The sequence below is a fragment of the Puma concolor genome, chromosome A1 (assembly GCF_028749965.1).
Source record: "Puma concolor isolate L17-30 chromosome A1, mPumCon1.1.hap2, whole genome shotgun sequence".
In the NCBI taxonomy this organism is placed as follows: domain Eukaryota; kingdom Metazoa; phylum Chordata; class Mammalia; order Carnivora; family Felidae; genus Puma; species Puma concolor.
Genome location: NC_141667.1, coordinates 129525721 through 129539779, shown reverse-complemented (window position 1 = coordinate 129539779; position 14059 = coordinate 129525721). Strand labels below are relative to the sequence as shown.

The 14059-nt window shown below is 52.3% G+C and overlaps 1 protein-coding gene across 10 annotated transcripts in view; it reads left to right on the top strand.

Annotated features, from left to right (window-relative positions):
• The window catches only part of JADE2 (jade family PHD finger 2), a 134605-nt gene extending 120751 nt beyond the window's left edge, over positions 1-13854 (top strand). For 9 of the 10 annotated variants that reach the window (XM_086703891.1, XM_086703866.1, XM_086703901.1 and 6 more), the window contains 3 exons: positions 4126-4243; positions 7663-7791; positions 9105-13854. In XM_086703891.1, the coding sequence (XP_086560017.1) occupies positions 4126-4243; positions 7663-7791; positions 9105-9913 (1056 nt within the window). In that variant the 3' untranslated portion in view covers positions 9914-13854. The remainder of the gene's footprint in view (positions 1-4125; positions 4244-7662; positions 7792-9104) is intronic. The other variant, XM_086703917.1, reaches the window with a different exon arrangement.
• The last annotated feature ends 205 nt before the right edge of the window (positions 13855-14059 follow it).

The window sequence follows — 14059 nt, the reverse complement described above, 5'->3', positions numbered from 1 at the left end:
TGCTACTTGATTCATCTTTTTTTACTCTGATTTTTTTTAATGTTTAGTTATTTTTGAGAGACAGAGAGCACATGTGCAAGAGGGGGCAGAGAGAGAAAGGGACAGAGGATCTCAAGTGGTCTCTGAGCTGTTAGCACAGAGCCGGATGTGGGGCCCAAACTACAAACCATGAGGTCATGACCTGAGCTGAAGTCGGACGCTCAACCAACTGAGCCCCCTGGCACCCCACTCTGATTTTTTTAAAGAGAACTTCCTATGTTTATAATCAGAAAAAACAATAATGACAAGTGTCAGGAACCTAATAACCTGGATGAACTTCTAAGGTGATATTAATACTTCGTCCCCAAAAGCCATCACAGAAGTGGAACTCCACAACATTCAGTAACATGTAGCTATGTAACTAACAGTCTTGCGAGAAATTAGAGAAGTCATCGATGGTTCCAGGGTGAGGTGGGAACAAGTGGTCACATCATGACCAGTGTACCAACCACAGAAGGTGGGTATTGTTGGGATTCTCACAGAAAGAAGCATTCCTATCTTGCCTAACAGGAATCTCCAGATGGTACTGATTGTGTCATGCATCTTATCAGGAAAAACATGGAGCATTTACCTGCAATATATTGTATTTTTCATGCCTCATTCATATCTACAATTGTATATCATGAAACAAACATAGTCAGAATTTCTAATTGGATCAAAAAATATACCAGTACTTGCTTTAATATTTCCTTCCTGTGCCGTAATGAACTATCTAAGTCAGTAGCCTATGCAGCTCGCTTTGGAGGCCCCTGGCCTAGGGCAGTAATTCTCAGATTGTGTAGTGCTGTATAAAATCTGTTTGAGGACACAACCACCAGAGACTTTCACACTCCCCCAAGCCTGGGAATTTGTGTTTCTAACCAGCCACCCAAGGGATCTTGATGCCAGTAATTCATTTGGGTTTGCTGTGAGAAACCTTTTTGTAAAGTTTCAGATGAAAGAACAAAAAATATATAAAATCTGTATTTGAATAGAAAGTGATGAAGTAAGTAGTGGTTTCTTTGAAGGGAACTCTGCACCTCTAAAGCTCATGTCATTGTTAAGGATTAACGTTAGAGTAAGTTCGATGGTGGAATGTTTGGGAAATTTTTTATTTATTTATTTATTTTTTTAATTTTTTTTTTTTTCAACGTTTATTTATTTTTAGGACAGAGAGAGACAGAGCATGAACAGGGGAGGGGCAGAGAGAGAGGGAGACACAGAATCGGAAACAGGCTCCAGGCTCTGAGCCATCAGCCCAGAGCCCGACGCGGGGCTCGAACTCACGGACCGCGAGATCGTGACCTGGCTGAAGTCGGACGCTTAACCGACTGCGCCACCCAGGCGCCCCGGGAAATTTTTTAAAAGCTGGACTTTGAACTGTTTTTAGGTTTGATGTATTGACTGGTTTGTTTTGAGGCCTTCAAAGTCATGAGTCTGTCTACCTCTCTTCACCCCCATGGTCCCCATGCACATGAAGCCATGTGACTCCCAGGAGGGAAGCAGACCAGGTTTCAGGGAGAATAATGCTGAGCTGCTTGGATGCAGTGGACAGGGAAGGAAGGCCTTCTGGAGGTTCCTTTTTTTTATTATTTTTTTTTTGAGAGAGAGAGAGAGAGACAGAGTGCTAGCAGGGGAGGGGCAGAGAGAGAGGCAGACACAAAATTTGAAGCAGGCTCCAGGCTCAGAGCTGTCAGCACAGAGCCTGACACAGGGCTTGAATTCACGAACGGTGAGATCAGACCTGAGCCGAAGTCGTATGCTTAACCTACTGAGCCACCCGGGTGCCATAAAATATGTTTTCTTACAGTTCTAGAGACCAGAAATCCAAGATCAAGATGTTGGCAATGTTGATTCTGTCTAGAGACTCTGAGGGAGGATCTGTTCCGAGCCTCTCTCCTGGCTTCTGATTGCCAGCAACCCCTTAGCATTTCTTGACTTGTAGACCCATGATTCCATCTCTGTCTCTGTTGTTACATACCATTCTCTCTATATGTGTCTTCACATGGCCTTTTATGAGGACACCAGTCATTGGATTTAGGGCTCATTAATATGTGGTATGACCTCATCATAATTGATTATATCTGAGGTTCCAGGTAGACAAAATTTGCAGGAGGCACTGTTCAACCCAGGAGGGAAAACAGTGGAAGTGTTAACAGAGGGAGGATTTACATTTCAAGAAGATGATCTGGGATAGCAGAGGGGCCAGAATGCCTACTTGTCCAGATGGAGCCAGTGCAGGTGACCAGGAAATGGAGGGAGCTGATGGGAAAGAGTTATGTTCATCAGGGACTCATGGGGTGGCTCTGGGGGTGAGCGAGGAAGAGCTGGATCCTGAAGGGTGATGCCAGGGTCTCAGCATTTCTGCCTCACCCCACCTTACCCCCAGCTGCCCTTGGCCTAGCATTGTAGACACAGGGCCTTGCTCTGCCTCTCCCCTGCCTGGCCTTACTCTGGATCTTCATCCCCAGCTGATGCACTTCTGTGTGATCAACATCCACTCGTCCCTTTGTCCAGGAAGCCTTCTTGCCACCCCCAGGTCTGGGTCAGGGCTGCCTGGTCCTGTCAGTACTTGCTCTGCATCTCTCTGCCCTGCTGGGCAGCAAGCCCTCAGAAAAAAGGGACCTGATGGCATTGCCCACTGCTGAGCCAGGACGAATACCATGTGAGTTCCCAGAGCTGAAGCTGGTGCTTAGAGATGTGTGATTATGAGGAGCTCCTGAGGAAGTCCAGGATTTGAGAGGAAGCAAGGGCTCTTAGGCTGGGGCCAGGCAGCTGCCCCTTTGGGGAGGTATTTGCCTTGAATGGCCATGTCTGTGGTCTAGGCTGGGTACACACATTCTAAGGGTGGAATGCTCCTTAGAGTCCATACAGAGCCTGGAGCCGACATTCTGGGATATCCTTCACCACTGAGCTCAGGAAAGAAGGGAGGACATCCATGTCCACAGAGAGGTGTGATCACAGGTACCCCCAGGCCAGGAGAAATGGAAGTCATGATAACAGGCAGAGGCTCTGGAACCCATAGGTTTCCCCCAGGCAACTCAAGGTCATGCAGCCTGAACTCAGCTTTGAAGATGGAACCCATCTGCAGACGGAAGTACTGTCCTCAGCTGCACAGACCCTGGTGGGACCCAGAATTCCAGCGCACAGCTTCTGGCCATCTGTCCCTGCTTTGGAGGCTTCAACCTGAGCTGAAGACCATGGTGGAACAAGGAAATGTCTTGAGGGAGGGGCCCAGAAGTGTGATATACTCTGAGAGCAGCTGTGAGGGGATGGCACACTGGGGAAAGGCACCAGGTGGATGCGGAGCAACATGGCCCATCCTTCAGGTGCTTCCAGAACAGCTGCAGAGTGAGCTTAAGCAAACCGGTCTCCAAAGGACTAGACTCTCTTCCTAGCGGCCCTTAAGCAGTCAGAGAGGCCCCTGCCTTTCCTCCTGAGAACTTCTGTCTCAGGCTGAGTGAACATAGCCATGTGGAAGGGCCTTGGCCAGAGCAGGCATGGGCTTGGCTCAGGTCTTAGTGCAGCAAGTGGACATGGCACACTCAGCCCCAGGGGTCAGAGACTGCCTGACTACTCAAAGCTGCTCTGCTGGAGCTCTTTCTTCTCTGCACCATGGCCATTTGTGTCTCAGGATAGGAGTTGGCCTTGTCATGGTGTTTTTGGCTGAGGAATATCTTTGATGGACAAGAGTCCTTGGACAGGAGGCAGAGGGATGGAATTGGTAACCTTACAAGGCCCCACTGAGCCTGGGGGCACTGTGTAGGTAGGGGGAGGGCAGCCACAGGGGCAGCACGGCAGAGTGAGCCAGGAAGTTCATGCCTAGAGAAGGCAGGTAGAGTCACCAGCCTGAGCTAACTGGATGCTCTCCCTGCCTGCTCTGGCCCAGGCCCAGTGGGAGCCGCAGGGTCAAGGCTGTGCTTGGCCTGTGTTTTGGACCAGAGAACTGTGGCTCAGGGCTGAGGACACACTCAGGGCTTGGGAATTGATTCCTAGATGTCCCAGGCAGGTTAGGCAGCAGTGCCCCCCCAACCCTCACCCCAGGGCTGGGAGGTCAGATGTGGCTGCCCATGAGTAAAGTGGAAAACCTCTCTCTTGTCTCCTCAGGTTAGAAATCTGTGCTACATGGTAACAAGGCGTGAGAGAACAAAACACGCCATCTGCAAACTCCAGGAACAGATATTCCACCTGCAGATGAAACTGATTGAACAGGACCTGTGTCGAGGTAGGCATCTTCCCTGCCCCCCGCCAGCCACCGCTCAGCGTGCACACTCTCAATGGGCCAGGTCCCGAGGAGGGTTTGTGTATTCAGGTCCTAGTGGGGGCCACTGGCCCATACACAGACCTTCCAGAACCAATTAAGTAGGCCAAGTTGGGACCTACTAGGGCCTCAGTTGTATGTTGGTTGGCAAGGAGCCAGAGATGGGAATGTGGGCATCAGGCCTCTCCTGAGGAGGCTTTCTGGTCCACTAGGGATACGTAGGTAGTTCCAGGGCCATAGTGGTGCAGGAGTAGATTGCGCGTGCACAGTAGCTCTAAGCTGGTGTTGGGACAGGAAGGGGCCAGAAGCTAGAGAGCTTCCCTGAACCCCTGCGTGGCTTCATGTTGATCCAGCAGCAGGCAGCTGCTCCAGAGATGGAAGAGGACCTCTGTGTTCTTTCTCTCTGACCTCATCTGATAAAATTTGGATGCCTACTAGCAGTTCTTTTTGTCTGTTTTCTTCTTTTTTTTTAATTTTATTTTTTATTTTTTAACATTTACAACAGTGATTTCAGGAGTAGATTCCTTAGTGCCCCTTACCCATTTAGCCCATCCCCCCTCCCACACCCCCTCCAGTAACCCTCAGTTTGTTCTCCATATTTATGAGTCTCTTCTGTTTTGTCCCCCTCCCTGTTTTTATACTATTTTTGCTTCCCTTCCCTTATGTTCATCTGTTTTGTCTCTTAAAGTCCTCATATGAGTGAAGTCATATGATCTTTGTCTTTCTCTGACTGACTGATTTCACTTAGCATAATACCCTCCAGTTCCACATAGTTGCAAATGGCAAGATGTCATTCTTTTGATTGCCAAGTAATACTCCATTGTATAGATATACCACATCTTCTTTATCCATTCATCCATCGATGGACATTTGGGCTCTTTCCATACTTTGACTATTGATAGTGCTACTATAAACAAGGGGGAGCATGTGTCCCTTTGAAACAGCACACCTGTATCCCGTGGATAAATGCCTAGTAGTGCAATTACTGGGTCGTAGGGTAGTTCTATTTTTAATTTTTTGACGAACCTCCATACTGTTTTCCAGAGTGGCTGCACCAACTTGCATTGCCACCAACAATGCAAAAGAGATCCTCTTTCTCCACATCCTCGCCACGTGTGTTGTTGCCTGAGTTGTTAACGTTAGCCATTCTGACAGGTGTTAGGTAGTATCTCATTGTGGCTTTGATTTGTGTTTCCCTGATGATAAGTGATGTTGATTGTCTGCTTTCTTCTTAAACTCTTCCCGTGACATGTATTTAAGAGATCTGGAAATCTAAGGCCAAAGAATCTCCAGTGTCGCTGTTTTCTGCTAGTTGTGTGGATGTTGCCAGACACAGGGCCCTTCCCAGAGTGTTTACATGTTCAGAAGGGCAATGCTTAACTCAAAAAAGGTCCTCTAATGTAGAATACATGCAGCTTGGTGGCAAGATATTTTGAGCCAGGAGCTGCCGCTGCTAGTTCAGCCTCTGGGTCAGGCTAGGCCTGCAGTGGAGAGGAACCAGAGCTGTTGGGCCACCCCCAGAACGAATGACTGAGGACCTGGTACCGCCCCACCCTTGTCTGAGCCAAGCTGCCTCATTTGCACTTTGGGATCACCACCTACTCTGGCCCAAGGAACCAGCCCTGCCAAAAACAGGTCCTGGGTGAGGCCGGGCCGTGTCCATGCAAAGGTCAGAGCTTACCATGCATCCCCAAGACTGGCAGCTTCCTGGCTGCCAGAGCTCTCCAGGCTCCTTCTCCTCTGTTGATTTTTTCAGCGAGTATTAAAACTGAGTGTAGACAGGATGCCAGGCCCTGTGCCGGGTACTGCGGGGCACGCTGCCATGGGCGGAATGGATAGGCTTCCTGTCTTTGTGGAGCTCACCATCTGGAAAGATAAAGGAAAGTGGTGCCCAAGGGGCTGCAGTTGGCACCAGTGCAGGGACAGAAGTACCAGAGATGGCTTCACAGCAGTGGTGATCCTGGAGCTATGTGTCTGGCTTCTTAGGACCTCACTGTGGTGAGAGGTCCAGCTGCAGAAGGAGAGTCCCACAATCAGGGTAACAGAACGTGGCAAAGCCTGTAGTACCCTCAGGCACAGGATTACAGAAACGAGGTCAAGAGCCAGGTCTGCATCCCCACACTGAATCTGGGGACGTTTGCAGCTCCTGGAGCTGAGTGGCAGCATCAGGCATCCTTTTGTTCAGAGCGAGACATGTGGGGAGAAGACTGGTTTGCCTCTGCCCAAAACTGATGACCCCTGGGATGGGCATATGGCTATAAGCATATCGTCGAGGCCTGTCTGGCCGGAGCACTGGAGAAGCCTTCCTGTGGCAGTTATATTTAGGCCATGAACCAGTTGAAGAGCAGTAAAATTTGGAATCCTAGAGGCTGGAGCTTGTCTTTTTAGAGAAACTGGAAGGAGGCTGGCATAGCAGCAACTTGGGCAAAAGAACCACATCTCAAGTGAGGTTGGGGTCTTGCTAGGATCAGACGTGCAAGGTCTTGTAGCCTCAGAAGGAGCTCAGACTTTCCTGAGGGCACTGGGAAACCTTAGAAATCTCCCTCCAGAGCATGTAGGCAGGAGTGTCATGTCAGAGATGAGGATTCTGAGGTTGCACAGGGGATTAGTAGCACAGCTAGGGAAAGTCCATATCCCTCAAATTTCTTGTAAACCTTTATCTGAGAAGCGCTCCAGACTCCTGCTGAAAAACTTAGAAGATTTCTGGCAGCTGGGCCTCCCCTTGCAGATGTCCCTCTCCTGCTCCAGTGTTCCCTGTGGCTCCCTAAACCTATGTGGTCACGGACCAAAAGGATATAAGGGCCAGGTGTGCACCCCGAGTCTGCTATCTGCTGTGTGACCTTGAGAGCAGACCAAGAAGCCAAGGCAGGAGACTTGCTCATGGGACTGACCACTGTGGCTGGACTAGAACCCACATCTCTTGACTCCTCAGATAGTCCTCAGACTTCTCTCCACATCCATGTCTGGCCGCTAGGCCTAGCATTGAAGGCCCTGACCTGGCCACTCACCTGTAGTTACCCTTTGCACCCACCAGGACTCCCACCCCACCCCGACATCTATAGGCCATGTAGATGTCAGACTGCATTCCAGGTCCTGGAGGAGGGTCCTTCACCCACTTTGTGGCCCTGCGCCCTCCCCAAGCCATTCAAGGGCAGCAGTAGGCACTTACCTTCTGTTCCCCACCAGCTGTCCCTGACTCACAGGAGCCCCATTTATCCCAGGTCCTGGGGCTCTGAGCCTAGGACACATTAGCAGGGCAAAGTGACCTGGAAGTTGAGGCACAGGTGATAGAGGACTATCATATGGATGGCCCACAGTGATCTTGGTTTTGACTGAGCTGCTCGGGGTAACCGCCTCCCTCCTGCTCTCTCTTTCCCTGGCAGAGGGGTCTGGGAAGAGAGCAAAGGGCAAGAAGAGCGACTCGAAAAGGAAAGGCCGTGAGGGCCCGAAGGGCAGCCCCGAGAAGAAAGAGAAAGTGAAGGCGGGGCCCGACTCAGTCCTGGGGCAGCTGGGTGAGTGAGTGGCCACACTGGCCTGGCGGACATGGCCAGGCTTACACCATCACTCCACTTGCAGCCCCGAACCTAAGGCCAGCAAGGTCCACCAGCACTTCTGTTGCACAGAGTAGGAAGCCCAAGAGGGCTAGCCAGGCCCTTCCATGCCCAGGTGCTCATACCTTTTAACCATAAAGGAAAGTAGATAGGGTCTCTGTCCCATCTGGCATCCCAAGAAATTCCCCTTTTGTACATCTGGAGGCTGGGCCAGGGTTTCAGGAGCTGCCCTCACATTCTCTTAGCCAGACTCCTAGAGTCCCCAGGGGACATGTGGGCCCTCTGTGCCCTTACAGAATGTAGCCCTATGCTGGGAAATGAGGGTCAGCCAGAATTCTCCATCCTGGTCCCGCTCTGCTGGAATTTCTCAAATGAGCCCTCCCTTCAGCACTAGGGAACCTTCCTGGAGCCACCCAGAGAGACCCAAAGGAGTGGCCATAGGTATTGGCCCAGTACATGGTCAGTCACAGACTCCTTAGTGCTCCTACATTAAGCAGAACAGCCCTTGAGCCCTCTACCCACCCCCCCCACCCCCAGCTTTGGGCTTTCTCTCCCAGGGTATCACATGCTTCCCCTAGAACACTTCCTCAGGGATGACAGTGGAATTATCCAGACCTGTCTCCAGCAGGGAAGCCTCATGTCATCTTGTATGTCCCTCATTCTCAGGAATGGGACCACTTGACCAGTTGGGTATCAGAAGGAAGGCCCAGTTTCACCTGCTGGCCCTGACATCCAAGAGGGACCTTCTACACAGATGCACTTGGCTACCCTATCCAACTTGTCTGCTTCAGAAATAATTCTCACAAAAAAACAGCGCCCCCTGGTGGCCTGAGGCGTTTTCCTTCATTCCTTCATCCTCTGCGTCCCCGGGATGGGAGAGGTGCAGAGCCGGCTTCATGGGTGTGTGTACCTGTGCAGTCTCAAAGGGCTCTTGCTTGGTTTAATGCTCTACTGTTGTCACCTTGAAATACCTTAATAATTTTTGAACAGGGAGCCCACATTTTCACTTTACATTCTGGGTTCCAAATCATGAAGCCAGTTCTGGGAGTAGGTTGTCCTGGGGAGAGGGGTATATGGTGTGGACCCATATAGTCCCTCTTTGGTGGTGTTGACAGGAGGGATCAGCAAACAAGATGGCTTAATTGGGTCTGGCAAGAGGAAGAGAGGGAGGGAGGTGCACAGTGGCCTGCTGGGGAGGGTCCGGGAGGGCTTCCTGAAAGGGTGGGATACACACCTACGAGCGTCTCACTTGCTTCCTCTCTCCCCTTGGCCAGGCCTATCCACCTCATTCCCCATCGATGGCACCTTCTTCAACAGCTGGCTGGCGCAGTCAGTGCAGATCACAGCAGAGAACATGGCCATGAGCGAGTGGTCACTAAACAATGGGCACCGTGAAGACCCCGCCCCGGGGCTACTGTCAGAGGAGCTGCTGCAAGACGAGGAGACACTGCTGAGCTTCATGCGGGACCCCTCACTGCGACCTGGGGACCCTGCCAGGAAGGCCCGTGGCCGCACCCGCCTGCCTGCCAAGAAGAAGCCGCCGCAGGACGGGCCTGGCTCACGGACGACTCCGGACAAATCCCCCAAGAAGCCCTGGGGCCAGGATGCAGCCAGCGGCAAGGGTGGTCAGGGCCTAGTGGCCCGGAAACCAACGCGCCGAACGCCTTCCCACCTGCCGTCTAGTCCCACAGCTGGGGACTGTCCCATCCCAGCGGCCCCTGACAGCCCCCCTCCTCTGGCCCCCGAGACCCTGGACGAGGCAGCCCCAATGGCTGCCGACTCGAATGTCCAAGTGCCTGGCCCTACAGTGAGCCCCAAGCCCTTGGGCCGGCTCCGGCTGCCCCGAGAAAACAAGGGAACCCGGAGATCGCCAGGTACCAGGCCTGATGCTGGGACAGGACCGCCCTCTGCTGTGGCCGAGAGGCCCAAGGTCAGCCTACACTTTGACACTGAGACTGACGGCTACTTCTCTGATGGAGAGATGAGCGACTCAGATGTGGAAGCTGAGGACAGTGGGGTGCAGCGGGCTCCCCGGGAAGCAGGGGCTGAGGAGGTGGTCCGCATGGGGGTACTGGCCTCCTAAGTCACCCCCACCCTGTCCCAGGCCCTGCCCTGGTCCTCCCACGAGGCCTCAGCCCAGTCACAACTGCCATTTCCAATCTCTGCTGAGTGTCTCAGATCCTTGAGACTGCCACTCTGTTGTGGTTTTATTTTTAATATAGAGAGAGTTTTGAATTCCACACTGTTGTCTTTCCTCTGTGCTGGCCTAGGACGTTAGAATTCCTTCCACGGCTCTGGCCGCAGGGGCTCTAGCAGGTCCTGTGCCCCATCCCCGCCGCGGCAGCACCCCGCCCCAGCCCACGCGGCATTGCTGGGCTCCTGGCTAGATGTAGGCGAGGCGAAGAAGAGCTCAGGACTCCAGCCCGCTGCCACTGGGTGACACAGACCGTCGTTTGGGCATTATTTCATGGCAGATGGGCCAGCCCAGGGCCTGCCCCGCCTTGCCCCCAAATTCCACTGGGGTCCATTTGGCGGGTCCTGCTGCACTCCACTGATCCCCAAGGAAGTATAATAAGTGATCCCCAGCCAGAGTCTACTCACTGTCACAAGCACAACGAGCTTATACAAGAAAGCACTGAGGGGGCGCAGAGGGCCCGCTGGTTCCAGAGGAACCACCGCTGTTCCTGATCAACCCACATCATCTGAGGCCTGCCCGCCCACCCCGCGACCCTCCACTCCCTTGCTGCTCCACCCCTGCCAGTGCCCAGCCCGGCGGCTCTGAGAAGGGGTTCCTAGAATCCTTCCTGAGCTGTGCCATTTACTCAGGGGACTCCCAAACAGCCAGCCAGCCGCCAGTGCCGGTGGAGGGCTGCAAGGGAGGGCCAGTGCCCAGACAGGGGCGTGGGGCTCAGACTCCCCCCACTTAGAGAATTGCTCTGGGGCTCCAACTTCCTTCCTTCCTTTGGGGCCAGTCTCGGCTGACGTCTGGTCACTCCCAGACAGCTGACCTGACCAGACCAGACCGTTTGCCTTTTCAAATTTTCCAGTCCTGCTATGAGATGAGCTTCTTCCTCGGTTTCCTTTTGGAAACTCCTCCTTCCAACAAGCAAGTGGGATCCCGGGGCCCGGGGCAGGCCATGTTGGCCTGCTGTGGCTGTTTCAAGTCTTGCTGGATGTTCCTGGTTCCTCTGTCCCTGTGAGCCGTTACCCCCTTCCCTGGTTCTGCCCTCCCTACCCACCACCACCCACCCACCTTTTCTGTCCCATCCCCTAGGTCCCAGGTAGTTGCTCTGAAGAGTGTCAGTGGAGTGGCCCCAGGGTGATAGCTCAGGGAACAAACAATAAAAGGAATTCAGTGAAAACATGGTTTTTTTTTTGTTTTATGAATTACTCCTGGGTCACTTCCACCACTGGTGAAGCCAGAACTTCTCCGACAAGAAATCTTGCATAAGTCCAGTGAATCAGTCGAATCATTCTGTGGATGCCAAAGAATATTTTGACCATAATACAGCACAGCCTGGACCTGACAACTTGTCGCTTGGACTTTTTTTTTTTTTTTTTAACGGAGTTCTTTAGCAACAAAGTGTAGAGAGACATGTTCATTGTACACACCCAAGGAGAGGAGCCCAGGCTCTTGGAAGAAGATGTTGTTCTGCTGCTGAACCGTTGGAATTGGGACGCGGGAACCAGGTGTTGGGACTCCGGTCCTGGGCTGGGCCCACTGTGAGCTTTCCTAAACTCTGAAACTCACAGAGGGGAAGAACAGTGACAGCAAAACCAGCATGGCAAAGGTCTTCACCATGTGGTTCTCCCCACACAAACACTCAACGTGCAAATCGGCGGGATGGGCAGCAGCTTGACCACCCACCCCTGACTCCAGAACTTCCAAGGTACGACAGTGGCATTGTCATCGACACACGGTTTCATGTGAATTTTAGCAAAACGGGAAACAAAGCTAGGACTCAGTTCAGAAGATCAGGCAAATGTGTCCAGTTGGAGTGGACTCGGGGCGGGCTTCAAGGATTCTGGGCGTTGGAATGGCACAAGCTACCATGTGGAATTTAGTCTGCCTGCCGTCTTGGTAGTAATGGCCAGTGCAGTGTCCGCACCAGCGGCCCATCCCCGTTCTCTGTTTACTGCCTTTGAACAGTCCTCCTTCCTTCCCCGTGCTTTGGGTCACAATCTTGTCTGTGCCAGATTGCCCAGTCTGACCTCACAGGGAACCAAGTGAGGAGCTTAAAGAACAACCAAACTCTGCCAGGGGGAGAGGTGGGGTGCCAGGAATGGCTCCTGCCCAGTAGACTCCACGCTTGTCCCCCTCCCACCGCTTCATGCATATGGAGGCGAAGTCTGGGCTCCCTGGGGGCAGAGGCTAGGGCAGGAGGGCAGGAGAGAACACGGAAGGGAATATACTGCAGCGTGTCTGGCTGGGGTCAGGAAGGGCAGCCAGCACCCTTCAGGGGTACTCCACCCAAGTTGGCCTCTGGATTCCCTTCTGTGTTGGCTCTTGCTTTGGACTGGACTATCCCTGGGACTGTGTCCTGCGCAGGGCTCAGGGATCTGTTAAGCTAGCTGGTGGGGGAGGTGGGAGAACCTTAACTCCCAGACCTGGCCCCTAGAGCTATTCTTGCCCCACAGCTGTCCACCTCTGGGATGTCCAGCAAGACCACACAGAGGACAAGGATACTGGTTCCCACCATTAGCCACAGCCCTTTTCACTCTTTTTCCCATCTCCTGTCCACAGTGTAGACAGCTTTGCCAACCCTGGGGTTGAGGCGGGAAGCAGGGAACGAGACAGAAGTCCTTTTGCAGGCCAGAGGCTGAGGCGGATCTTTTGTTTGAGCACCTCTGCCCACCATACTCACTGGCCCTCTCCCAGGAGGGAGAAGCTCCTATTACTCCTCCTGGCTGCCATCCACCCTTCTCCTGGTCCTGGCTGCACAGTCCTCCTCCTCATCACAGCCAGGAAGGATGAGGTGCAAGGAAAGTATTTTTATGGATCACAAATGTATTTTAAAGTCAATAAGGAGAAGAAAGGTAGAAGGGTTTATTTTATTAAATGAGCTCTGACTTTGTGACAGTGTATGAGCATTTGCTATGTCAGGGTCTCGGTTTCCTTAGAGAAGCCACCTGGGTTTCCGGACGTGAGTGCCAGTCTGTAGGTATGCATGTGTCAGGGCACGTCTCGTGTGTCCACATACGTGCATGTCTGTGTGTTGTGTTTGGGCATATTGTGGGACCTGCTGGGGCAATTTCTAGAGCATCGACTGCCCGATGATACTAACAGACATTGGCAGCAGCTGAACTTGGCATTTCCTTGCTCACTGCCAGATGTGGCCAACCTCTGGCCATGCCTGAAGCTCTGCAGAATGGTCTGGATGCCTGTACCAAGGCCCTTGGGGAGGCCACTTCCCATGCCCCTGGCCCAGCTGGCCACATTGGCCAAAGAGCCAGGGCTGGAGTCTGGGACTTTTGGTTGTTCTTTAAGGCACTTCCTGCCACCTTGTCCCTCAGATGCACAATACTCTGTGCTCCACAAACGGCTCGGGGTGGGGGGATGATATGAATGTCACAGGAGGAGACACCTTCTGTCCTTGTTTCAAAGAAAGTGATGTGCCATTTGTTAATATACAAGAGAAATATTGAAAATATATTGAAAAGAGCAATTTTAAATTATTTTTGGCTTATGTTGCAATATTTATTTTCTTGTATTAGAAAAGATTCCTTTGTAGAGAAAAAATGTATTTTTCATTAACGCAAAGACCTATTTCTCCTTTTTGTACATTGTCCATGTTCGCTACCCTTAACGAGCAATAGAATGTATGGCCGCTTTGCCGTGGCCAGTGCCCACCATGCCCTGCATGATTCTGTGTTGCCGCTGCTGCGTAGCTCCTAGTCCCATCCTGTCCCACTCACTCATGAGGGTTTCCAGACCCTGGCCCCAACCAGGGCCTGTGTCTCAAGGAGCCCTTTGCACTCCTCGTGTGTTGGCAAACGCAGTTAATAAAGCAATGTTTTCTGTGCTGGCTGGTGTGCGGCTCTGTTACATTCAGGGGAGGAGGGGGTCCACAGCCACCAGCCGGCTAAGTGAGTCAGCGAGTGCTCTCAGCGCGTCCCTCGGAACCTACTGCTACCTCGTAAAGAGTGCTAACAGGGATGGGCATAGCGCTCAACACCCATACTGTATTTCAGGGCAGTATTTCATTTGTTTCTTGATGTTGGCATCCCC